General features: G+C 37.8%; 1 protein-coding gene across 9 annotated transcripts in view; it reads right to left on the bottom strand.

Moving 5' to 3' along the window:
• Window positions 1-1212: 1212 nt before the first annotated feature.
• TRAF3 (TNF receptor associated factor 3) overlaps window positions 1213-27923 on the bottom strand; it is a 74517-nt gene continuing 47806 nt past the window's right edge. For 7 of the 9 annotated variants that reach the window (XM_068160156.1, XM_068160157.1, XM_068160159.1 and 4 more), the window contains 6 exons: window positions 24001-24081; window positions 21207-21281; window positions 19292-19384; window positions 14937-15077; window positions 10240-10414; window positions 1213-9106 (listed from right to left, as the gene is read on the bottom strand). In XM_068160156.1, the coding sequence (XP_068016257.1) occupies window positions 8535-9106; window positions 10240-10414; window positions 14937-15077; window positions 19292-19384; window positions 21207-21281; window positions 24001-24081 (1137 nt within the window). In that variant the 3' untranslated portion in view covers window positions 1213-8534. The remainder of the gene's footprint in view (window positions 9107-10239; window positions 10415-14936; window positions 15078-19291; window positions 19385-21206; window positions 21282-24000; window positions 24082-27923) is intronic. The other 2 variants (XM_068160163.1, XM_068160164.1) reach the window with 2 other exon arrangements.

Raw genomic sequence — 27923 nt, 5'->3', positions numbered from 1 at the left:
ACACGTCAGGTCTGAGCAGCATCAAGCAAAATAATTTGGATGGAGGAGCAGCTCGGGGGACAATAAAAGCTGCTCTTCCATAAGAGGGCTTTGCTCGAAGGTAATCCATTTCCTTAAGAATACAAGGAAATTGACGGTCTTTTCACGCTTCACAATGAGATCTGAAGAGCTTTAGGCAGCACAGCCTGGAGTGCCGGCGTGGGAGTAAAGTGGAAAGTGTGATGACCAGGGCAGGAGATGCTGGAGTATTCAGTCACTTCGCAGTGACTGCTCTCAGCAGAAGGGAACTTCCACCATAACACATCTTGCGTGCAGTGAGGATGGCATTTCTCAGCCACCCTTCCCTCTCTCTGTGCCCATCTTCCTGTACTTGCTTTTCTCTGCTGTCCCTCAGCCATCCAGCACTTTTAGACTATCCGCTGCAAACACCAGTGTCAGATGGGTGGGACATGCTCACATCACAGTGCTGGCAGTGGCTTTTGCTGAGACACTGCAGCCTTGACTCTAATAGGCAGGACATTCCCGCACTGCTAAAACCCAGCAATACTCATGCAGTGATGTTAAAGAGGCGAAAGGAGAATTTCAGTAATGAGGAGGTGGGAGGAAAAAAAATGTAAAGACAGACATATCAGCACTGTGCTCAGTAGAAGTGATGTGCTTCACATACCACCGCAAGGATCAGAGTTTTCATCACTAGGCCGAATCTGAAATGTAGTGGAAACACTATTGCTTCACTTGTTTCAAAACAATGTGAGGCTTTTGAGACTGCACCATGTTCATGATTTCAAACACATGCATTTCTGAGTTGAGAATGACACTGGAGAAGAAAGACAATTTTAAAAAATTACCTTTTCAGACATTCAAGCCACTCTCTCTCCTTACCCACACCTCTTTGGGAAAGCAGTGTACCACAAAAGCACAAAAAGCCATTCCAATTATTTCTCCTCTATTTGCACAAGGACTCTGGACACTGAGGTTAGGATGAACACCATTACCTGGTTTATTCTAGCGGAGTTATCACATGAAAAATGGGACTCTGATAAAAGTTATGGTAAATTTCCTGTGAAGAGGAAGGGAAGCACCACAATAAAGGTCCATCAGGTGCGTAAGTGTACAGCACTGAACAGCCAATGTATAGGGGGCCCAGAGAAGAGAGAAGCAGCGCCTCGGCCATTCGCAGGTCAGCAGTCATTCAAATTCAACACACTGAGGTTTTGTAAAAAATATTATTTCCTACTTAGATTTATTTTTCCTTTAATAACACAGTTTAGCATTTCAGAGTTTGGCATTCTACACTCTTACACACTGTCCTTGTTTATTAGCATTTAAACACAAAAAGACATATCAAGACCTCCAAACACAAATAAATACAAAAACACAATATACAATAAACTGAAATACAACATATAATAATGCTATTGGGAAATTAAGACATGTTGCTAATTCTTTCATCATCGTTATTATTTATTATTATTTTAACAACATGGTTATTGCTGAGCAATCAATTATACATATTAAAGTTGTTTTTCCCCCTAAAAGGACGAGAACCACTGGTTACCAAATCACTTGCACTGTATCCTTACAGCTATTGATAATTAAGACAGGCAGAATATACACAATCAAATGAGGTTGGCCTTCTTTGGTCTTTGTTTTTGATCATAAAACTGAACACAAGTGTACTGTTCACTAAAGAGCATGAAATTAAAAGAAATGGATACACAAGTTTCAAACACATTAATTTGTACATTACTCTCAATCACTGATGTCTTTTCCATAGATACTTCTTACGGAATTTCTTGGAAACAAATGTCAGCTTTAGTTTTCCCAATTATTATGTTGTTCCACGCATCTTAAAGGTTATCCTACTTGTCTAAGAGAAGTAGACCTACGTTTAGTCCATCATCTCCTAATGGGGTATTTTTCACAGCTCTCTAGTCAACATTAAATCATTGGAGTTTTATACCTTGTAGAAAAAATCCTGAACTTCCCCTGTTGGATATTTTTGATAAAACTGAAGAAAAAGCAAACAACCAAACAAACAACCAATCAAAACCCCCCAAACAACAGCTATAAAGACAACAAAACAGGCGAATCACATGATGCATCAGCAACAATGGAAGCTTGTACCTTTCCATTCTACAAGTACAGATTATACAACTCTCTGCCAGTGATGCAGGTCATAGTTGGAAGATGTGTCCTTTCAGATGCGAGCTATATTCATATCCAAAGCTCAGAACACTATGCAAGAAAATGACCTTTACGAATGATAATGCTGGTTTATCTCAGTAACCCTTAGACAGAGTCAAATTTTATCACTACGCATCACACTGCCAGCAATGGAGCGTGTGAACACCGGCATCGCTAAGAAGTTAAAAAGTCCTTGCAGAACTGGCAACCAAATTAAAAGCTTAGTTCCAGAGGACTAGGAACACAAACACCACACAGAGACAACAAACCCTCCCCTAAATGGATAGGTTAGTAAGCCGCAGAGTCGAGATCCAGATTTGAATTCTACATCAAGCCTGGGATGTTTGGATCCAGGATTTTGGTTCAGGTGCTTCTCTGTGGAATTTACAACTTATTTGAACCCTAAGGAACTAATCCTAACTTGGAGGAAAAAAATATAAACAATCACAACCTAGTATCTACACTAACATCATGAAATGGAAGACAGAAGCTGCAGTCTTGACCATAAATTAGAAGACAAGTAGGAATAGTCAGATTCCTTACATGTTATGTACCTCTGCTTTTCTAAATGTTAAGAGGATGTCCCTGAATCAGCAGTCCAAAGTTTTCCACAACCTTTCTATCTCACGCTTGTCAGCAAAGATGGATTAAAAGGCAGGAAAGAACAATTAAGCCCTCTATATCTTGGTTTAAAGAAAAAGGGAGAAAGCTCCACAAGAATGAAATGGTCAGTCATGATACATGCTGGTAGAACAAAGTGCCACTTCACTTCAGAATGGCATTCTCCATCCTCAGTTAAGAGGAGCATCAAGTGAGCCTTACTTTGTTGGGCAATTCTGAACATATAGAGCAGGACACACATTTACTGCTGTTACTCACACCAACACATTGAGCTGGCCTCCCACTCTGCAGGCCATGCAAAACACCACCAAGCAGTAACATCTGGACTACCATACATGTAGAACCCCAAATCATGACAGCTTGTATGTTTAATTCTAGCCCTTACTGTCCTGATGTGGGTCTTTAAGGTATGTCAACTTGTTTTGGGGACAAATGTATTAAAACCTAGTGACCTGAAGGTAACATTAGGGAACTGGAACCACCATTCAGTCCCATCTGCAGGATCTTCCTTTCATGACTCTGGGCAAGTCACTTCACATCTCATCCTTGAATTCCTTTGTCCAGAAAAGCACTTGCTATAAGCAAAACATGTTTGCAGATTAAAGTGCTTCCTTCACTGTACAATGCACTAAAAACTACTCTCAGACAGACTGAATTCCCAAACAAATAGTTTTTATTGCAGTAGCTGTAATTTCTAGGTCAACTAGAATATAGAGGTACGAACTGAACAGAATAAGAATTCCAGGAAGAGATCCAGTTGCTTTTTTTAATCACCTTTTTTCCCAAAGTAAAGAATTTGTCATTAACAAGTTGGCCATAATGATGTTTGTTTAAAATACAAGAATCTTCAAATTAGCAGAGCACGAGGAAGGACATCTCTCCTAGGTGACATTCCAAGGTCTTCAGAAAAGCTAGACAAACTGTTTCATTTGCTATATACAGGTTTTCAAAACTGGAAGATGTGAACCTGAAGTTTGCCCTTAGCCATGATCTTCCCTTAGCAGCAGTAAGTTATATTTGCACCAACTGATCAAGTATAACTTGAAGGAAAGGGTTTTGTTTCACCACTTCTATATAAAGAAAAGACTTTGCATATATATGTGCATGCATGTTGGTGTGTATGTATCTGTACCTACATACATATGAGTAAGTTACAGAGCAACAACTAAGAGACTAGGTATGCAACCCAAACATTTCCCCCCCTCACCTATTTGTATATTTGCATAGTTAAATCATATCAAGGCATCAATACTGCAGTAACATTTTCCACTCTTCTGTGGTGCAGGCAACTTTTCTATTTACTCCCTATATGCTTCTCTGTCTTGGACCAAACAGCACCAGTGTTTTAAAAATTAAACAAAACAACAGAAACCCAGCATTGTTGGTGAAATGCCTATTCCACGTGATGGAATACAGATACAAATAGGTGGTAACTTTTAAACTCCATCTCAATGAGCCATTAACTGTGGCAAGCTGAGAAACACAAGCGATACAATCACAACCTGACATTCATGGGTTCAACATTAAAATTACAACTAACATAAATCTCTATCGCCTTTGCCTTTGAGAAATTCACCAGACACAGAAACAGGTACATATCTTCAACTTTCCTTTTTAAAACAGGAACACACATGGGCAAAGAAAATCATCTGTATTTTGTAAGAAAGCCAGTATGTTACCCACAACTTTTTTTTTCCCATCAAAATTATGCCACTCCTCATCCGCTTTTCCTATTGCACATTCTCTCTGTGAAGAACATTTGCAGTATAAAGCTGAAATCAACATTGCATATTGTAAGTCAGCAGTTGAAGGTGTACCATGTAGACAGTAACTGAAACAAGACCCCTTTAATTAGACCAGAGAAGCAATGCAGACATGGTCATGCATCATAATCGCAGGTTGGTCTTTAAATACCCAAATGGTTTCATGCTGTTTAGAATTCAAGACTTTCTGGGTAACAGAGACACTCACCCTGTGCTGAAGAGCATACAGAAGTGGCAACATCTGGATTGCCACACACTGCAATCTCCCTAGAGAAAGATGGAATAGGAAGAAGCTTGTACATAACTTGGATGATTATGGTTAAGAAAGCATAACAGCAAGAGACTTCAGTTGTGCACTGCTAAGAATTACTAAGCAGAAGGAAAGAAAGGTTCCATTGAAGAAACTCTGTTCAAAGTGATGTAAATTCTCTGGGACTCCCTTGCAACAATGGCATTCCAAAGGAGTTAGCCAAGATTTAAGAGTATCTGTGGGGATAGAATGTTGCCCCATGATTCACTTTAAACAGACAGTCCCTAGAAAACTTTGGATATCTGGGTCAGGAACACTTCACAGAAAAGAGGATAAAGGGCATTTTGATGATGAGAGAAAAAGTTAAGTAATTTAAAGTGTTGAGTAAAGCACCAGGTATCTTTTCCTTTCAATTTAAAGAACAGAGAATATACAGTGGCCTTGTTTTCACAAAATGCTACATACTCCTTGCTGGAAAGCAGAGAAAACCGATTTCTATGTACACAGTAAGAACTCTACAGAGATGGCCCGAGAGTTCTGTGGAGAAAGGGGTGTTACAGTCAAGGCTTCAGGTATTCCACAGCAGGCGGTGTCTACGTTTGTGTAGCAAGATCTTGGATTTCACAGTACGCAGGGTTGGCAAACTGGAAATTCTCTGGCAGCTTCATGTAGTTTTAAAAAATAAGTGCAGTAGGCCTCCGTTTTATTAACTGTGATAAAAAGCATATATGCAAAAATATTTTCATATCGATAGCACATTACTGCATTATAAAAGCTGCCCAAATGAAGCTGAAGATTCTGGCAGCTGGTGCTTTTGGCACTTGGGAGATGTGGAAAGCAGCATAGAGATCTGTGAAATATAACAGTGACGGATGTTTCTGCTACAGTGATTGGCATTAATATAGTTAGCAGTGTTCATATTTAAACTTCTCTAGGAAGTTTCTGAGTCAATATCCCACTAAGAGGAGATATTCAGATCTCTTAAAGCTACTTGTTTAGGCTGTGTGCAGACTCAGGAAGACTTCCCCATTAGTTTACACTTTTTGCATGTTTCAAAGTCCTCTCTTTCAATCACAAAGGCTGGAAACACTTTTTTTTTTTCTCCTCTTTAAAAGAGTCTGGATTTAGAAGCACAATTCTGTCACAGGAGTTGGAAATGGTAGTCAGAAATCTGCAGAATATGCTGGGCCCTGCTTATACTAGAAATCTCCTCCAAGTCCCAGATTGAAACAGGATATCAACTGTTTTGAGATGGCCAAACGGTTTCATTTAGGTTTGTAAGACATGCATTAGCAATGGGAGGAGAGTCCTTTGGACATTTCCACTTGGGAATCCTGTTTTCAGTAAAATTCTGTGATGCACAAACACAAAAGCTCAGCTGCCCACATTCACAATTATTAAAATGACACAAGTTGAGCGAACCTTCGCCCTAAAGCATGATGGGTTTGCTTATGCAGCCTGCATAAAACTGCAAGTGCCATACAATTATATCTAAAGATATAGAGTTGCGGGTATATCTGTAGATATTTATCTCTTGTGCAGAACATCCTCCTTCTGTGCTAGAAATTCAATGCTAGCACATGCCTCCATATTTGAGCTTGCACCTGTTGACAGCTATGTACCAGAAAGGGAGTACAGTACCTGGACAATGGAAGGCAAGAAAAGGAAGACAAGTTGCTGCTGACGGTAGCGACAGTCAACAGCAGGCAGTATTCTAGCAGGTGCCTGGAAAACCCATGAAGACCACTTAGCATGCATTGTATATTCATAAATACTTCTTGCAGGCACTGTGTGTGAAGGCACAGCCAAAAAAGACAATGGCAAAGACAAGCTGAAATACAAAGGAATGAATTCAACTGCACCTTAAGACAAAAACTGTGACTATGCCTGGAAAAGCAGAAAACTGATACAACCTGACATTAAAGGCTGAGATGCAATGTTTTATTTCAAGCCTACAAAGGCTAAAAACAGTAGTGCAAGTCTGCTCTGCTAAAGCAGCTCTTGGATTTTAAAGAGCACCAGAGTGCTATGTCTCTAGACTTGCTTATCACAGGCTGTTAAACAGAAGCAGATGAACACAGCAGGCTGCAATCAGCATGTTTCAGGGCTAGCGAATACTTTCCACTGCAGTTCAGGCTGTTACAAGAAAGAAGCCCATGCATTCCCAGTTAGGATGCTCATCTGCTATGAGAAGCTGTCATGAGCATATACATTCACAGCCCCACAGAGTTCTCATATGGGTCTGTTTCAAGCAATGCCAACACTACAACCACAGGCATTAGAGGAGAAATGTTGCCTGCCTTCACAGTGGCCATGGAGACTGTCTAGTCCAAGCTCCATAGGAGCACCAGGCAAAATGTTTTGGCACCTGAATAAGATGGATTCTTCCATGGCCAGGCCACAGAAGCTCCAGAAGACAAAGAAATGGGCTTTGGCTTCCATTTTGTACATTGCAAGGTACCTAAGGGCTCTGAAGACAAGGCTAAACATTGTGCCTGAAGTTCAATTAAACTACCACTTCAGATATCAGAATTAATCTGAATAAAAAGCTATGGTCGATAAGCAGCACAGCACATCTAAGGCACATGTATGCATGCAAGCCACCATCACTATATTAAGACATTGCTTATTTGTCCTTAAGAAGCAATGGCTGCTAGTACAGAACAAACATATAGGCTTTTTTCAGCACTAATCCTCCTCCCCAATACTGAAAAGACTATATACTGCTGACAGCATAATGTGCAACATATATAGCTTGGTTGGAAAGCATGGGGCAGAACTTTAAAAAATGTACAGGATTCCGTTTAGAACTCCAAAGTTCAACAAATGCCCTATTTTAGGGTGAAAACAATTATAAATCTGATAATGATGCACAGCATCCATGAGTGATTTTTCCTCAATTTTGAAATAGTGTCATTAACTACGACATATATTGTAGGTTTACATTTCTAAAGAGAAATAACAGAATTGAGTATTTTTTTTTTCCTATCACAAGTGATAACCAGTGTTTGATATCTTCTATTTTTCTTCCAAGAAATATCAGTCTATCAACAGTTTCAAAATAAAATGTTTTCTTGTAACAATAGAACTTTAAATAAAAATATGATTTTGATTCAGATACTTTTGAGAAGACATGGACACTTCTCCAAGATCTTCTGACAAAGTAATTATTAAAACAGAGACCAGATGAGGCCTTAAAAAGACAATATACTATATTTCAGACAAGATTGCACCTCAGTTTTTCAAATAATATAAGTGTAACATTACTTCATCGTTTCTTCTTTTAACATGCTGACAATTTCCAGCTAGCCCACGTGTGGAGTTTTTGTTTTTTGTATTCTAGCTCAAAGAAATAAAAGTCAGTAATTTATTCAGCGCATACTGTATATGTCTTTTCACCTCCAATTGACTAGATCATTAATAAGTTAAAAAAAAAAAAAATAACCCTCTCTGACCATAATCATTATCCTCAGGAGGGATAAGTGATTCTTCAGAGTTTAAGTGTTGCTAGTTCTATTAAAAAATATACCATGGTATGATTTATTAATGTGTCGCTACTTTCGCAATTGGACCCTACGCAGTTATGCCTTCAAACTCTTCCATCTGTTCCACAAGGTGGTTCTGAGAGCTTTAGGACCTCCGATTGAAGACAAACTGATATAAAACCCCCAAACGGAGTTGTCTTCTGTGTAATCTGCCTCCCCCATCGTATGTCAGGGGTCCGGTAGATCCGACGTATCCACTATGACTTTAATAAAAATAGTATCATCTTTAATATATGTTCCATTCTCTAGAACAGTTTGAGCCACAAAGACTGGGCAGCCAGATGCAATGTTCATTTCTCCAGTTGGCTTCTTGAAACTGCTGCTGTTTGGGTCTGGCTTGAAAGCATCTCCTAAGTGGCGTCGAGATGGCCCCTGATCCATCAGCATGAGAGTCACTTTCTGTTTAAAGGGCCAGGGAAGCAACGCGTCGTATTCCCCACGCATTATGACAAAAAACAGCGACAAGTGCGTCCCCTTTCCCATGCCATCTCCATTAAGGTAAACTCTGGCACACATCTTGTAGCCAAAGTATCCAGTGTAAAAGGGTTGGCTGTACAAGGACAGAGTCTTCCCCATGACTGCCTCTTGCTTTCGACGTTTGTAGTCTCGAATTTTCCAGATTAATACCCCATTGTAACTGGCAGTTTCTAACACCTGGAATCGGAGGTCCATGTCAGCCAGCCGAATATCGTGAACACTCAGCATCTGGTCATGTCTGCTCAGCTGTGTCTCTAGTAGGCCTGTAGGAATACAGAAAGACAAGGAAAGTAGTTTTTCCTAAAGACTGTAAAAATCAATGGCCAATGATATTACTGCATATGAAAACACTTTCCTCTTCAAGAGCCAAAGTGTGTTTGTCCACTGGTGAAGCCATTTCCATAGACAACAGTTTGCAATCCAGGTTACCTGGGATTCTTACAAACTTGAGTCTTAATCACACATGCAGTAAAAATATTTAAATTATCTAACAATTTTTTTCTGGTCACTAAACAATAACTACAGAGGGTTCCATTTTTTGAGAGGAGACTTTGAAGCATTATCGCTGGATTGCTATTAGCAGTGAAGAACTTGGAAGTAGTTATGCATCCTACGTAATCGCTCTGAAATTCACAATGCATCACCGATCACTCAATATTCTTCTCAGACACTACCTGTCTCAAAACTATAGCACTGTGACCATGTCTAAAGCTCATCATAAAAGAACAGAAAATTCAAGCACAGCTCTGCATTATGTGGTCTTTTGCTTTGTTTGGAGGAAGGACTGTTTGTAATGTCCCCTTTCCCTCACACAGAAACATTACTCTGTCTTTGCACATTGGCAAAATTGGCCAACATACAAGACTGAGGAGCAATAAGGCATGTTTCATACACATCTACTTAAATACTCTTTGTCCTAATCATTTAAACACTAGATGTGATCTACACTATCTTGCTGAACTCCAGATTTCACTGTATTTAGCAGGCACAACAAGAACTTTATTCTCAAAGAGATCTCACAGGTGGTTTCAGGTGGATAACCATACTGTGGATTCATTCATGGGTGACAAGAGTAATACAAGAGACTTGTACTAAGACTACATTGAAAGAAACTGCTGAAAGCTATTAGCTGTCAAAGACCAACTTAGAAACTCTGAGAACCAACACTGTAATCAAGATAAGGGTCAAGAAAACAAAACAAAAGACAAGAATCAATCATCCACAAACAGCATGGAAGCAATATCACATCATCAAAGGGATTATGCAGTTTCTTATTAAAATATCAGAAGAATCAGCATCATCGGTGCTTCCACATAAAAAGCACAATGGAAGTGTCATTCTGTCGACACTGCTCACAACGTGGCTGACTACTTCAGTCCACTGTGCTTACACTTACTTGTATTTCGAGCTCCTTGACCTGCAGTTTTATCAACACTTTCCAGTTCAGTCACTCTGTTCTGGAGGGATTCTACACTGCTCTTCATGCTGTCAGCCTCCTCCCAGTTTTGTCGGAAGGGACGGATTTCTTTGTCCAGCTCTTTCAGTTTCTCTGCTTGACTGTCTATTACTCGCTTCATAAAACAATAAACAACAACTTAGAATAACAAAAAGTGTTTAATGTGCATAAATTAAGATTATCTATCAACCAGAAGATGCAATAGCAACAGTAACAATATTTTAATAACATTATGGGCTGATATTTGTTGGGTTTGATATTAACAGTACTTAAGCAACAAAGCATGGGGACAACAACTTACCAGTGGATCGAGTGGTTGCTCATGGGCATGTGTTTATTACTGGGTAATAGCAAACAACTCACCCCCCTAGCAAAACATCAATACTCTTGCACACATGGAGCAGGAGTATGTACACGTGCAGGTGAAGTGGTATTAGCAAGCTTCAGTCTCAAATAAATCACTTATCAGAGCCTAAGTTATTAAGTGCCCATAATGACAACAGAAGCCCTCACAACTGTAAGCAACACTATCACTTCTGTCCCCTTGAGCACTTTTAAAATTTCCACCCTTACTTCCTCACTTGAAGCCATGCATCCTGAAGGTGCTTGCTTGTTGAGTCTTTTTTAGCAAAACAAACAAACAAAAAACCGCAGTTGATTTTGGAAAAGCATGAAATGTATTACTTTAAAAAAATGATATAAAAGTTGCTATTTTCTGGAAGAGGAATATTGCAAGCACCTCAGTAGATTACAAATATAAAGAAGAACACATTTCCCAGTCTTCTACCTCAAACCTGATGCAGGAAACACAGAGCACTTCACAGCATCACAGCGAATTTGGACTAGCAGGAATTTTAGCCAGAACCCCATTATCAGTGGTGAAGTTCAGATCGGAACACAAATATTTCAGACAAGAACTACTTTTGCTACCACCTACAGTTAAATTCCAAATCTAACTTTAGAGTTTATCATCATATAGTGCCAAGTTACAAAAACGATTTTTCACTTCTCTTTAAAAAAAAAAGTAGCAGTTGAGTACAAACCAATGAAATGAAATAATTTTGCATTAGCCATGTGGATTTAACATTCTCCACTGATGGGGAAAATCCTTCCCTCAAGCAACCTGCATTTCCCCTTTTAGGCTTCTGCTTTTATCATGTGGTTTCAGTTATACTGAAAGTCTGTAATGATTAATTAAGGCTGTCAATTTGGTAAGTCAGCTAGCAAAATAATTTTCTAAGAGTATTTTATTTTGTTGTCTCTCAAAGTACTGCAGAATCTAACGTATTTCAAGAGGAACTATGATTTCCCTGTTGGTGTTTTAAAATAAGCTTTTATCTCACTTGCAAAATTACAATTTTGTGAAGGAAAGTTGTGTACTGAATCATAAATGCAGGTGCATGGTCCTTTCAAAGAGATGAAGCAACTTGCCTGCATGTATTAATCATCAGCTACCAGCATAGTCACTGTCTCTTGAACTGATGGTCATCAGATAATAAAATAGTAAAGGGCTGTTAGCTGCATATATAAAAGGAAACAACACCAAGGAATGGCCTAAATTGTTTTAAGAGCAGAGCCACAAGATTTGGCCATTAGCTCACAGTTAATGTGCAAAAGTAATTTCAAGGTGTGACCCACTCTACTCACACAAAAAAATTAACTCTCCAAGGCAAGAGCAACAAACGTGGTCATGGGTTTGTACAGTGCCTCACACAGAGACACTCTAATTTCCAACTGGGACCTCTTGGCACTAACAGAGTACCAAACAAAACAAACACATATTCTTATAGGAACTAGGAAAGTGGTAAAGATGCAGAAGAATTGCAAGCTATTCTTTTGGGAGAAGTTTACTGCAAGATTTGATTAGAAATCAACTTCTCTTCATCAACCTCTGTGCAACATTCTACCTTTGTAAATGTACAATCAAAACTGGTTTTGAGCTGCATCTACTATGCATTGGCAAACACATAGTATTTTATCTCCTGTATCTCTTCATGAGGATTCAAGAGATACAAAATAATTGGAAATAAAGTTGTATTCTGTTTTCGAACAGCAAGCAGATCTCCATCTTTTTACCCTACAGGGAGTCAACCGCCCTCATACTGCACGGTACCAATGTACTAAATCTGAATTTAATGCAGCAGTGGAGGATTTCACTCTAATTACTCCATTAGAAAGCACACAGATGTCTCACACTGTACTCATAAATTTTCAAGTAGACATCAATTTTCTGCATGCACTTTTTATTCCAGCAACTGACCTCTCCAGATCATTAATCCAGAGTTATATGCCTGGCAAACCGTTAAGGGTTTTTCTTGATGTTAGTTTTCATCCAGGTTTTGTTTGGTATTTCTAATAAAACATTTCCAGAATTTTAGCACTATTCTTAGTAAAACAATTTAGAAAATGTCACGTAGAACTGAAGAATAGTTGCAACTCTCTTTCTGATGCTCCTAATGGATCTTTTCACTGAAGTTGATAGAGTAAAACTGAAAAGCTCAAGAATACACTAGAAAAGGAACCAAAGGTACTACAACCTCCCCTTTTGAAAGAATGTACTACAAATTACATAATTTCATATTCATAAGGTCATTGTTTCTTTTGCTTTTAAGTACCTCACGTCCACACTCAGCTTAAGATTTGACTTACTAATAAGCTTCCATATACACTCAGGTGGACTGGATACTACTTGATGCCAAAGTTCCTTTCCACAAGACAGAAGTCAAAAAAGTATTATGTACTCCATTTGTTAAAAAGACTTTCCCTAGAGGTCAGCAGACAGAAGATTAAACTGAATCAAACCATCTCCAGCTGGAGGTTCCTGACAATGCCCAGACACCTTTGATGCGTTTCCATTACTTGTGTTAAAAGCCTCACAGCACACCAGTTTTTCCTCAGTGAAACAGCTGTTCCCAGGCCAAAGTAGGCTAAGTGACAACTAAACCTGAAACTACACTAGAAATTACTAGCATGTGTAGGGCTTGAGGGACCAAACAAATATTGCTAGTCTAGTCTGGAACTGGCTAATTTTACAGTGGAAATATATGGGGATTGTGTACAGCCATGGCTGGTCAATACAACCCAGAAAAAGAATTGCTCACAATGTGTAACTGAATCTTTCAACTCCTGGGAGGCAACAGAATGAGGCTAATCATATCATCCAGGGAAAAACAAGTCAAGGTGTGCTTCCAGGATGCTCTTAACAACCTCACTGAACCAGGAAGTTCAGTAAGTGGAAGGAATCAGGTTGAAATAGCTGTGAAACACAGTTTGCCTTAACTGAAATAGAATAGCTGGTGAGAAGCAGTAACTGGGGGGGATGAGCAAAACACATCTCCAGTACCACAAAAAGACTACCTGTTGGAATCTGCCAACCATATTGTTGTGGGGGTTTTTTAAAAAACATAAACCATTTGGAAATTGAATTTGCTAACACAGCTTGAGGAAATCAAAGATAGTGCAATCTGTCATCAAGACAATCATGGGAAAAGTCTGCTCTATGTTTTTCCATTTCCCCTCTCATCACTGGTTATTGAGACAGCATGTGTTAAGAGCCCCGGGCTTACAAATTAACTTACCTCCTGGTAGATTCAATCAGCAATATCAGTACATATAAGAATTAGCTTCCTAGTGTCAGAATGCAATACCATAAGCATGCAGCTCTATCCCAGGCTACTATCAGATCAAACAATGACTAAGGCAGGCTAAACTGGTTACTACATGGGTAGAACATGGAAAGAAATGTTCCTATAAGGAGAAATGTCCCTGTTGCCAAACTTAAAGACTTCCTTATACAGCAACATTCAGGGTCTTACAGCTCTGAGCTGTTGAATGCACTGTCCTTTAAATTTTAGCCACATTCTAGCTTGGATACTCAGATCTTTCTTGAGTACAAACATCTGCAGTTTAATACATGAAGTGAATAGCAAGTTGAAAAGATAATTTTATTTACCTTCCTTTAAACTGGGTGATATTCTAGCATCAGATATATTAAAATAATGTGTAAACAATACCTTCACAACAGCTTGCTAAATTCCTGGCTTGACACCGGCCTATGGCCAGGTGATTCAGACCACAGAATAAGAAACTCAGACCTACTGGCAAAGGAGTAAATCGATACATTTTACTCAGAAGATGGACAACAGAAATACTGATTTTTAAAAGTGTATTCAATTGTACTATGTCTAGATTAATTCTACACTAGAATGATCTCAATCATGATTAGTATTTTTCTTTAATACCAGCAAGTAGAAAAGAAATACACGTTGTACATGTGGCAGTTTTAAGGTGCTAATCTTTCAGTTTGACAGTAGTTCCTCAAACAGTAATTTTTTTGCAGAGAAGAAAAAATAATTACACTTCAGATAAGATTTGTAACTTTGTTTTCAATCTTTTCCCTTTATGAACAGCAGGCTTTAATACAGAGTAGGCAACTGCAGTGTTTAAGGGATATTACTCCAGCAAACCAGCTACTGAGCAGAATTAAAAAAAGGATGGATTAAAATCAGAGTAGCTTTGTAATAAGATAAACTCTCTCCCACCCTTTTTAATTAGAACGCCTCACTTGACAAGTGTAAAGGCACAGAACAGAAGCTACTACCATTTCTGCTGTAATTGGGAGATTCTAAATTTCTTACCTGTAAATGAAGTATTTTAGATTCATTATTCCGCAGCATTTCCTTCTGTCTTTCAATTTCTATTTCAAAGCTACAAATCTGATTATGTAAAGTTTGTATACTCTTGTTCTTTTCCAAACTTTCATTCTGGAGCAAGGCCACCTGGAAAAAATTCTACAATTACTCCTGCCAAAGTTTATTAAAAATACCTGTAACTTTGTTAAACTATTTTACACACATGAAAGGGATGAGATTCTAGTAAAGTCTTTCTCTGTGTACTGCAAATAAATAAAGAAACCCCAGATTTCTAATAACTTCTTTTGCACTTCCACAGCAGGATGGTGGTACAAATTTGGCTAATGGAAATGAGGACTGGATACACAAACAGCCAAAGAACAGCATAATCTTTTCCTTACTCAACTTGTTATTTAATGCCTTGGTTTCCTGGTTTCCATTAACTGAGTTGGGAGTCCCTTGGAGTCTGGAAGAAACAACCTATTTAGGTCTAGATCACTACTAAGAACTTGAGTCCTGCACAGAAGAGATACCAGAGAGAGGCTGAGCAGCTGCAAAGCTAGTTGGGAAAGGGAACATTAATCTTCACTACATACTCCAATCTATAATGATTTATAGCAAATTTAAGGAAAAAACACCCCATGGGATTGGCTTAGCTTCACAGAATGTAATGGTGATGCAAACTCCTGAAATAAGTGAACAGAGAAGGGATGTGAGCATTTGAAGGAAAATCCAATGGTGCCGAAGAACAAAAGAACTTGAGGCTGCAGAATATATTCTCTCTCTCTAGTGACATTTTGTTAATTCATTCATTAGTGACTCATTCTGATTTTAAAACATGAGCCTTGTTAGAAGGATATAATGCATTTCCTTGGGGATGAAATACAGTAAATATTCTCCATTATACTATTTTGTGCTCTGTTCATTTTCATGGTTTGTGGAAGGAGGCTGCTTTGTGATAGCACATTTCTTTAACAAAACAAGAAAGAAAAGTTAAAGAAGAGAAAGAAATCTCATTTTTCACCAGGCAAGATTTTTTTTAGTGGCAAAAATGCAGAAAACAAAACATTTTACGTAAAATGACATTTGGATGTGCCCTGACTAGTTTCACGGATAGAACTTTACAGGGCTCAGAAGCAGCACCATTTGGACACAGGGAAATCTTAATAAACATTCCACATTAAGGCAAATTACTTGGATGCTCTGTGTTCCCCAAAAAATCTACACCACCATCTCCTAATATAGATGCTAGTTTGAGGTCCAGTAATTTTTATCTTTGATGTGGGTACCAGTGTAAAATTCCACCATGTTAACTGCACTCTAATCAGACACAGATGAATCACTTACATGTCACTACATTCCCAGCCTCAAGAAGGCAGCCTGTTTCAGAAAGGCAAATAATTTCAATCTCTCTAGTAGCCTAAACCATACAAAGATGGCCAAAATCCACAAGGCATACGGCAGGTTCATTAGAGGTCCAAAAACATAGAGACCCTATAATAGTTGTGTACTTGTCAATATAGCATAGCTTATGGGCACTTATAAATATACATTAGCTTTTTAGCTAAAAACTGGCAGGCAAGGCTCAGTAGAAGTAAGAAAAAGCTTATTTTGCCAGTGCAGAAAGGGAGAAATGGTTCTGAGGCTGAAGCAGTACATGCCTAGGTACCAGAGAAAATTCTCAAGAATTAAGAATTTTTACTTAGTCTAGCAGCCCTGCCTCCCACATATTTCTTATCTGGTGGGTAGGTAGTTGACTTTTTTTTCATCCTCCTTTTCTTTAATGAATCAAGAGTTCTTTAGTTAATTGTGATCTCTACATTTCCCTTTTGTCACTGTTTCCTCCCCAGGCCTCCCAATCATAAGGCAGTTACACTCTGTGTCACTAGCTTAACACTTCCATTTTTGTACGAGTTATAAAACGTGGGCCTGTCTCATACTGAGATTTTCCACACAGTTTTACAGAACAGAAAAAAAATGGAATTATGTCCTGCAGCCCTTAATCATACAGAACTGCCACTGCTAAGTCAGTAATTGTAGTTTGGTGGGAATTCGTGAGTAAGAAATCTTTTAACACTAAATGTACATTCCTAATTGCATTTGGCCTAAGTCTTTGGAATGTCAGTTACAAAACAAGGCAAAGAAAACACAGCATCTGTTTACAAACTGTGTCAGTTTCCTTTACTTCCTTGACATATTTGAAATATCCCTAGGCTCAAAGCTTTCTCTTATTCAGCAGTTTTTAAAATTAAGCTACTGTACATTAATAAAAAAGAATGGAAAAAACCTTACACCACGAAGAACTGGATTAAAACAGGTCCCACTTTCAAGTCACACATTAAAAAAAACCAAAACAAAAAACCACCCCACAACACCAAAAACAACCCAAAAGCCCACCAGTTTATACCATTTAATGATGTGAGAAGCCACAAAATTACATTCAACTCGCTATCCAACATCACAAAACCCATGGGAGTTCAGTTTGGAAGTCTGTCCCACCACAGAGCAAACAAAACACTGATTTTAATTTGCCCTACAGAGTTTTGATTCAATATATTACATCTGACCTTCTCTTACTGTTCTTTGCCAAGAGCGGCATTCAAATACCAAACTCTAACTTTGCACGAGCTTTGCAGCTCTGAAGACTTTCAGTCTGCATACTCTGCAAGCACTGTTAAAGAATGTGGTGACTGGGAGAAGGCAACTTCTCCTTTCCCTCCATACATACCATAGTGAATACCCAAAAGGAAATCTTGACCCTACAGAAACCAACAAGAATTCCACTGGCTTCAGCAGGGCAAAGATTTCTTAGAGATTCATCAGGCAAGTTAACCTTGCACTGTTGCTCTTCAGTGCACTGATTTCTTTTCCTCAAAGAAGAGAACAATGATGAGTTCACGATTAATTTTGTCACCCTCCTCTAGAATAAAGTCACTGGCATATGATATGTGGTTAGCTATTCTGGTAACTTGGCCTGGTCTTGGGATTTCCAGTGATTCAACTCTTTATTATGAATGGGAAGAAATCTACAAAGCAGGAAGTGAAAAGGAAAAAAACAAAAAGGTCAAAGTGGACAAACAACAATAAGCAGTTATGTCCTAAATGGAAGCTGAAACAAAAATATGAACACAGAAGAGTAATAAAGTGTGTATTGTCTTAGCTCTGTAAGAGACAAACATAGAACTGCTGGGCATTTTTTAAATAACAAAGCACCTCTCTGGACACTGACAAAAGGTAGACCACAATCTATCCAGGAAGTCACAGGGAATGTGGTTTTTTCATATGATATAAAATAAACTGCGTGGTTTTAATCAAAGTAAACAAAAAAGAACTAAGGCTATGAATTTGTACCCATTAAAATAAAGAACCCCACACATTTCCTACATTACAAAATATTCTTAGTGATCATCAAACTAACACCTGCACATGTAGTGAAATTCTGTCTAAAAAAACTACATTAGACTTCTCCCAGCTGCGCTGGTTTCCTTTTTTGGCTTCCAGTTCAAAAATCAAGCAGTCCAGGAACAAATGCATTAGGGATCTTCTGCCTGCATTTGAGAATAGTTTGGCAATTCTGCAATTCATTCCCCCACAAAAGTGGGAGCATTTTAATGGCTATGCAAAACTTTTTTTCAAAAATATTCAAGAAAACTGTGCTTTGTTCTGAAGTTTTGTACTCTTCAATTAAAGCCTTACATTTTATTTGCAGAACAGATGGTTAACTTATTCAAATGGTTCACAAGATTGTAGCTGATAATGGCATGATTTCCAGCATCTCCTAAATCCCAAATGACCTAAAACCAGAAGTTTCAAGTCTCACTTCAACATGAAGTTCATTCTGGTCTAGCATTAAAGCAGAAATCATCATGTCCATAAGCTACATTATGCACATTTCATTTAATTAACCTTTGCAGGTCATTTGGACAGCAAGAGCAACAATAAAGACAGATTAAAGAAAGAAAGAATGAACTGATTTATTTTATGCTATTTCTAATAATGTTATCTCCCAAAATACTGAGGTAACAAAAATACAGCTTAGTGCTGCCACAGCTTCCTGAACCCTCCCTTTTGTAAGAAGGCAGCTCAAAGAGGAAATTTAATGCTGGACAAAAGTGTTTTAATTAAGTTACCAATGAGGAAAATTGTATATGGAGTCGTGAAGCCAAGTTTCTCACAGAATTTTATTGCAACAAACGTACCAGATATGCTAAATGGCTTAATTGCCTTGGGAGGCTACTAGTGCTTTAGCTGTACTCTTTGAACAGCTGTTAAACAGAAAGGATTAAAAAAAAAAGCTTCATCCAGTACTTTTATATGATTTAAAGAAATCAATGAAAATTAGAAGTGAGTAGAAGATATACCTTATTTTCTAGAGCATTGCTCCACTCTTTCAATAAGTTAACATGCTGCACTGCTGAGCTGGCTTCATGTGCTTTAATTTGTTGGTTTGTTCCCTGTGACAACAAAGAATTTATACATTTTAGCCAATTCCATTTCTCTTAAACCTACAAAGAAAGAGTATATCAAGACATTGAACCAACACTATATATTTTGGTTCACAGATGCATGTTGCAGAACTACAGAGAGAAGGGAAGTATACTTGGGAATTTACAGAAGTCAGGAATACATTTAATATAGCAAGTGTTTTATACAACTGCCATAGCTCTCCATTCAGTGTGCTTGATACATCACAGACAATAAAGATGAACAAAATTTACAAAATGAATTGTATTTGAGAGTCTTCTGCGTAGCTTTACAGTAAATAAAGCAAAATAAAACTCTGGTGTCACACAAAATCCAAAATGTCCAATTCCCCAAACTGTTAATTTAAAACTTCTGCTGTATTTCATGAACAGCTTCATAAGCACTGAATTTTCCTTTGGTTGAGTAATAAAGACAAATATTTAAGATAATTTCATCATCACTGGAAACTGCCAGCATTATAAACTACTTTGAGAGATACTATAATGCCTAGTTTGTCATCCAAAGATATTACTGTGATTGCTCTATGGTATTCAGATATGCTGCCTCTGCACAACCTATAAATGCTGTTACAAATAACCACTATATAAAAAGTTTACAGAACACACATAGATTATATACAGAGTACATAAGATGTAGACCATATCACTTACTTTATTTGCATTGGTTTGCATTACACCTACTTCAGTAAGTGTTTTGCAATGCACAGTGTATTAGCTTTGATGGTAGATATGCTGCAAAGCAACTGAAAAGGTTTCAATGATCCTCAAGGTATGTACTCTATATAAAAATACTAAAAATATATATGTGGATATATGTACATATATGCACACATATACATACATAAAATGAATGGCAATACATACAACATAACAGTGGGCAGGGTTACAGAATTGACCAGTTCTACCACTAAGAGCATTACTGTTAGCACTTAAAATGCTGAGAACTTGTTTAAGAACTTGGAAATACCTGCAGGCAGTAGTTTACTAAGAAGTGTAGCTGCTTACAGTTCTTGTCTCTCTATCACGGGCTAACAAATTAATCACACCATCTGAAACTCTATTTTTTCCTGTCAGCAGTTTCTGAAATTTCCTGACTAATCTATTCATTATAGAACTATACAAACTCCCCGAGACATGTGATTAGGGAAGTAGAAAACTAAAAGAGATGATACTGAAACTAAACTCTGAGGTATGGGGCCTTTAACTTTTTTATTTATTTTTTGAATATATTGCAGGAACTGCCAGGTTTAATGTCTAAAACTTGGGGGGGCGGGGGGTGTTAATAAATTTCAGACTATGCTTAGATTATACACCTATGTACACATGGACATATGAATGCACATAAAACCATATGTTTTAAGTGCACTAAGCTATGTTTAACCTTAATAAAAATATTAAGACACACAAATGAGAGAAAATATAAACATACTTCGCTCAAGAAAAGAAATACTTTCATAGAAATAACTGAAGTTCGTAGCCTATTCTCTGAAGAACAAAAGCGACTCTCTTTACTCCAAGTTTAAAAGTTTTTCAAGTCAAACATCTTGCTATTTTCACAAGATGTACCTAACAACTTAACTCACAGACCACTGCAGGAATGTTTGGGCTTTTATATATTTTTAAGTTGTTTCTTTTTAAAATGTAAAATCAAACACTTGCTGCATAATCACTTGGCGCAACTGGATGACTTTTTCTTAACCAAGACTAGAGAAGTCCAGAACTTTCACGTCAAAGTGTTAGGTTCTATTTGCAGACTTTCATCAATTGGGAAGTATAATTGTTATATACTGACCTGAAAAGTGCAGCCATAACGCTTAAAACTACAGGTACTTGGGGCATTAATACATTCTGACAAATGTGCATTCAACTGCAATAGGAAAAAAATGTGAGTTTTGGCAAAAGACGTTTGCATGATAATGCTCAAAACACAGGGCAGAGGTTATCAGGTTTTGTACTGTGTGCTGCTTGCAGAACATACAATACACATGTGCATCTTTTCTCCAGTCTGAAGTGCAAATACTATATATACACATATGTAAACCACACGCACATGCCAATACAGTATACAGTGTGATACACTTAATATACAGTGAAACTTCTGCCAAAGACTATTTCAATAGGTAACCCAATTTTAAAAAGCAAAGAAAAACCAACATTCTACAATCATTCATGGTTTTGTTTGAATTTAGCAAATCACTAAACTTTTCTTAAGAAGCCATTGTACTTTTTCTTTTCTGAGAAAGTCTTAAGATCAGTTTCACTGTAGTAAACTACATTTTTTTTTCTAATCCTAATTTCACAAGGAACCAATCTTTCAAAACATAACATGCAACTCTGTGTGCCTAAATTTAATGGTTAAACTACACAAAAAAGACTAAACAAGTACTGCATGAAACAGACAAGAGTTTTAGAATAGGTACAGTTAAGTAGCTTTTTTTTTTTAATGCAGTACACAGAGGATTAAAACTAAGTAGTAAAATGCCTGCATTTTTCACAGATTGAGATTTATTCCAGTATCTTGAATCATTATGAGCACAGATCACTTTTCATTTAAAAATAAACCAATTCCCAGAGGCATAGACATATATACAGATGGCAGCCATTGCAGCACAGAGGGCAGCAGCAGCTAGGCACAAACTGCCTGAAAGAGGCATTTTTGGAAAGGACAGTGTAAGAAACACGCTCTCTTCAAAACCAGGATCTGCAGATTAGATTTCCCACAAAGCAGACAGGAACTGGAGCCTAGCTCCTCCCCTGGCATCACTCTTTAGAGTTTCAAAATTTCATTTGAAATTCCCACACCATAAGCCCCACATGACTCAGCTCAACCACTTCCAGAAGAAGTGGCAAACCAATGCTGCTTTGAATGTGTAGCTCTAGACAGATAGTCTTTAACATCTGACACTGAGATGTAGTTGGTCGCTCATCTCTGATACACATTTGTGTTCTAAGCAATCTGTACAAGTCACAGTACAGTTTCAAAAGACACAGAAAAAAAAAGACTAAATAAGAAAGAGACGTGTAGTGTAACAGGCTTTGCAAGAATGCCACATCTTCAACCTCTCAACACTAGAAGTCTTCAAAGACTTATGAATTGAATACAAAAAATTGCCTTTCATTCTACAGTAAGATATTCACTTCTTGTAAACTACAGAATTTTCTCAAACTGTTAGGCAGGCATTTTCCCATTTTCTGCATTAGAGTCTTGTCCCTAACCATGCAGCTAATATATACATTTTCACAGTATCAGGAAAAAAATAAGCAACATACAGCAACAGATGATGCAGGGCAAGATGACTGTTTAAAGTTCTGTTTCTACCAATGGCTTCTGAACTCAGTTCAGACTGTATGTGTATGACCCAGGCTTTAATGGGTCAACTCTTATCAGCACTCAGATATATCTCTTCTCAAAGTAACTGCTGAAGTCAAGATTTAAGACCATGCCCAAGTGCTCCAGAACCAGATCTAAACTTGGAAATAAGCACTGATAGAATTGGTTCAATAGGCATATTTTCTCTTTTCTTGACACCCCAATTTCTCCTAGGTACAGTATCTATCATGTATTTTACACTTCACTACCCTGGGGGAAAAAACCTGCCCCAGTGCTTGGCAGGTGCCATTTGTGCCATGTATACCATGACATGATTAATAATTTACAAATGTACTTGAAAAATAATACAAACTCAACTCAGGAAGTAATTATAAGTTCAAAGAGGCAAGCTTATCCTTAGACCAGAAACTTAAATTTCCTTAATTGAGGCTCATAGAGTGCTGAAGGCTTAAATAAACTCTTTCCCATCCTTAGTCAGTAACTTCTACTTTTGGGAGAAAATAACACACATCAACTTTGACAGATTCTATTCTATTCTATATGCTACTTTTATCTTTTAATGTACATGAACATGGATCTGTTCAAATAAAGCAAGCTTGGGGGGGGTGGGGTGGTATTTTTTGCTGTTTTTCTTTTTTTTCAATCTGATCTATGTATTATTGCAAGCTTTTATATGTTAAAAGTAATTTTTATACACTGTTGGATCAGGTGCTTGGAATGTTGTACTTGTATTGCCCTCTATATTACAATAATTCTTCAGGTGTCAGAGATCAGTTTATCCCTGAATTTAACAGATCCAATTATAATTGAAGTTCTTCCATGGAATGATTCTACATGTTTATATGATTTTTCTAGTCTTTATTCTTGACAATGTGCACTAAATTTTAAATGTCTCTTTTCATTTGCATATAAGCTAACTACCCTAAGATGCTGTTCTATCGTGCTCAACAAATGTTTCAAATGGGGGAAGGGCAGGGGGAGAGCTAGTGAAACTGAAAGCAGGAAAGACCAGCACTAGTCTTGGGCAAATCAAAGTGTAACAGTGACACAGAACTAAGAACTTCTTTGTTTTTAAATATTTTTTGAGGAAATCATTAAGAATATTTGAGTGTTATCACCCTTAACTGTGTGGTAGAAAAAGCTTTTCTTTAGATCTCACATTTTAATAAGTAAATGGCTTCTGGCAAAATTCTTGCGAGATCTTACTTTAAAACTGATGTAGCTTTCCAGCACAACACTGGGCATGACTTCTTACCTCGCTCCTCATGAGTGTTTTAACACTACATTTATGAGGACATGAAACCATGACACACGGGCAGTCTGTATCTTCATGTTTCTACAGAGGAAAAAGCAAACAAACCACAAATCAACTCTTACTCTGAAATTAAAGAGGTGACTTACCTGCAAAGAAAAGTATCCTACAATAATCCTAAAAGCACACAAGACTGTTTTTCCAATGTGTATCCCAATTGTGCAGCAACACAACTGCGATTGCTCAAACATCAATTTATGCTTTTAATAGACGTGTGGGTAATCTGAGGCAAAACCAGATTTTCTTGTTTCCCACAGAGAGTAAGCTTCTTTGCTTCCCATTTTATTATTTTTACTTAGAGCAATGAAGCAGCAATAAAAACTCAAGTTTTGTTCCCCAGCAAGGCTCACAAAAATGAGCATTTTTAAGTAAGCAGAACCACTGCATGTGTCCTTTTTAGTAAGGGTATACAGCACATGGAACATCTCTGCAGAAATCTACATTCTCCACCCTTACAGAATCTCTTTCCTATGTACAGATATTCCCCTTCCAATTCTTTCCTGATTTTGATTCCCAAATATCTAATACTGAGTGTCACTGTTATATATCCGAAGTTCAAGGAGATGCTGAAACTTTATCATGATGCTGGGCAGACCCTTTGATCTGAACCTAGATGATGACAGGTAATTCACTGTAGTTGTCAAACTGTATCACCACAGGAGGGAAGAAACTCAGGCCCAAGCTAAATCAATTTACATTTCTTCTCAAAAAAACAACAACATAAAACACACAAACAAAAAAACCACAAACAAACAAACAAACCTATTTCATGTCAAGTGACATGTCTTACTCAACTTGAAACAAACTGCTTCATTTCTGGTACTTAAGCCAAGGAAACAAATGTCTAGATTTATAAGGCTGCTAGAAAAGGAAGAACAAATAACATGCCCTTTTTGCCCAGTGATGATGTCTATTTTTTAGAAACAGAACCAAGACAAAGGAGACACTAGCTCTGAGATCTGAAAGGCCTTCATTCAGAATTCTGACATAAATCAGCAAATATTTTAAAATGTATACCTCCTTACTTTTAAATACAGATCATCTGGTATGCTGTTCTGAAGCAGGTCTACTCTGCCTTCCTTCTCATTTGCTCTAGGCCACTTGATGTAGCACATGTGGACAGTCACAGCAACAGAAAGCATGGAAGCCTACATTGCTCCTTAGCCATAATTGTGATTCGGCACCCAAGACATGGGGGTGAGGAGCTAGCTGAAGCCCCTCCCCACCATGGATACTCATCCAGCATCAATGATAACAGACTGACAACACCTCTCCTTAGAGTAACATCTGTAAGGGTAGCCACAGTGCTCTTCTGATCCACAATGGCCCACTTTTGCTCAGACTCAAGAACTGGATCTGGCCCCTCATTCTAAACACATGAAGTTGAAGAGAGCTATCGGAGACCACCATGCAGCTTTAGAAGCCTACTGCCCAAAGTTCTTTTATGGTTTATTAACAGTAAAACAAACAAACAAACAGAAAGTAATCCTGTTTTCTAATATTCATTCCCTAATTTTAATTCCCTTACTCTCTTCTCTAACCTGCCCAAACTGTCTGGCAAAGGCTATAACACTAACTTAGGTTCATCATTAATATGCAGCTTCTCTACAATCTCTCCAATATTATTTTCCTCACTCCACATCCCAGAGCCCATCCATGGAAATCAAGGGGAGACTTTCCAATGTCTTTAGGATACACCAGTGGAAGCATATTCCAATAGCAGAATCCTCTTCCTACCAGCCAACTAAATTCACACAGTTGAACACACAATTCAAAAGCTAAACACAAAACACAGGTGACAACACATGCAGGGCACCTGGCACAGGTAAGAAGAGACAGGGTATTAATATGGCTCCCCACAGAAGCCAGTGCCACATTAGGAACATGTCTGGCTCTAGAGCAGCAACAAGAGATCAAGATGATCAGTGGCTGTTCCAGTCAACTGAGCTATATTTCAGACCTCTAAGCCCAAACTGCCTTGGCAGGGTCTGCCTGGGACAGCCTTATTGTGACAAGGGTGGCATGCAAGACACAAGGCTAGTACTAAGTAACACTGTCCTGACAGATCTGTATCATACTACTACATTCCAAGTATCAGTTTATAGCAGCAGCACTTCCAAGTAGTTTTGCAGATTATACACAGAAAAATATAATAATTTAGAAGCTTTTCAGGCTACTAATTTCTGTTGTAACAATGCATCATCTTTATCTGCCAGAAGTTATACAATGAAAGGGTATCTTTCTGACAAACCCCTCCAACTTTTTAGATGGCTTAAATAATGGAAAAGAAATTAAGAAGTTAACTCACCCAGTGACAGTGCAGGCCAGACAAATGTAATAGAAAGCAATGCATATTAACATTGTTCACTGAAGAGTTTTCCTTCAATAACGGGGATTTCCTACCCCAGGGTCATGGGATTCTATGAAGCCATGAACCATAGGCACTCTGGTAAAAGTGTTTTTGTTCCTATTTGCACACCTTATCTCTCAGTATGCTCCTTCTATCTCCATTTTCAGTTCACGTCACTGACACCTGCTTCTGTCATTACTACATCAGAGAAAATTTTACACTACAGACAGACTCAAGCTCTGAGTGACAAACTCAAGTAAGTTAAAAGGAGTATTTCATTCAAACATACAGTCTCATTACATTTCTGGTTCTCATGATCAAAGTGCTATGAGAAAATATTTTATCAGGCCACAACAAATAAAAGCATCTACAGTTTCATAATCAATGAACATTCAATAATCTCCTGCATCCAACTACTAATCTAACTGCAGAGCTTTGTGCACCCTTAAATCAGTATGGAAGTAAAACCATCCTTTTTCTATGTGCTGCAACATACAAGCAAACGATAACGCGAGAATGTAATACTGCTTGGAAAGGTTCTGATTTACAAGTGCAGACCTAATACACACCTTTTAAGATTAGGTGAATAGTGTTACCAAGTTTAATACAACAAAAATACTAACTTCTCAACATGAAACTACATTTTAAACAAATCTCTCTGGCCCTCTGGATGAGCCAATTCTATTACCTCTTAAAGCAACTCAGAATTCCACCATTTAAGATTCTGGAGAACAATGACTTTATTTAATCATTCTTTTATGCGCTTCAAACTAATGTGCCATCCTTGCTTCCAACATGAATGTCTAAAGTAGGCTTTGCTGTGAACTAAAAATCTGATAGACTAAAACTTGTCTCAGCTTCTGAGTGATTGGAAAGCTGCTACTACTTCAAAGGTTTCATAAACATCACATCCACCGATATTGGATAAAAGGGAAAGCTCTTAACCTAAAACAGAGTTCTGAGCTCTTCAAAATGTAATGATGATTTCAGACACAAAAATTTAACTATGTGACTCCTATAAAAAGAATCTGCCTACAAGAAACCTGTGAGCATATTGCATAGATATGGAAATCAAATTTGTAGAAGACATATTTAATACTCACTGACTCTGTTAAGACACTAAACATTTTTTTAGTATCACTCTTCTGTCTCACATTGATTCCCAGTCTAAAGTAAATTCTGGGAGAAAATCACCCATAATCAAAATAAATGTATTTTCATCTCCCTGTCAGAATATGTAGGAATAATCACAGTGTAAACTTAATTTTCTTCACGTATTTTCACATCTCAACCACCTTGTGCTAGGCAGTGCACCACTGTTAAAGAACCAGCCCTTGCAAGTATACACTCTAATAACTGAAGGCCAGATCTAAATCTGGAGCGATTCCCCTTACGCCTTTTTGTAACGACACCTGTGAGCAAAGAATGCTTCTCATCACTGGGAGATTTCACCTAACAAACAATACACAGGAACACAAATGAAATTTTCATCCCTCTTACTAGACCAAGAAAGTCT

The sequence above is a fragment of the Melanerpes formicivorus genome, unplaced genomic scaffold (assembly GCF_026170545.1).
Source record: "Melanerpes formicivorus ecotype bairdi unplaced genomic scaffold, bMelFor1.0.p_v2 SCAF_48, whole genome shotgun sequence".
NCBI lineage: Eukaryota > Metazoa > Chordata > Aves > Piciformes > Picidae > Melanerpes > Melanerpes formicivorus.
Note: the sequence above shows the minus strand (reverse complement) of the source record. Positions and strands in the feature narration are given on the sequence as shown.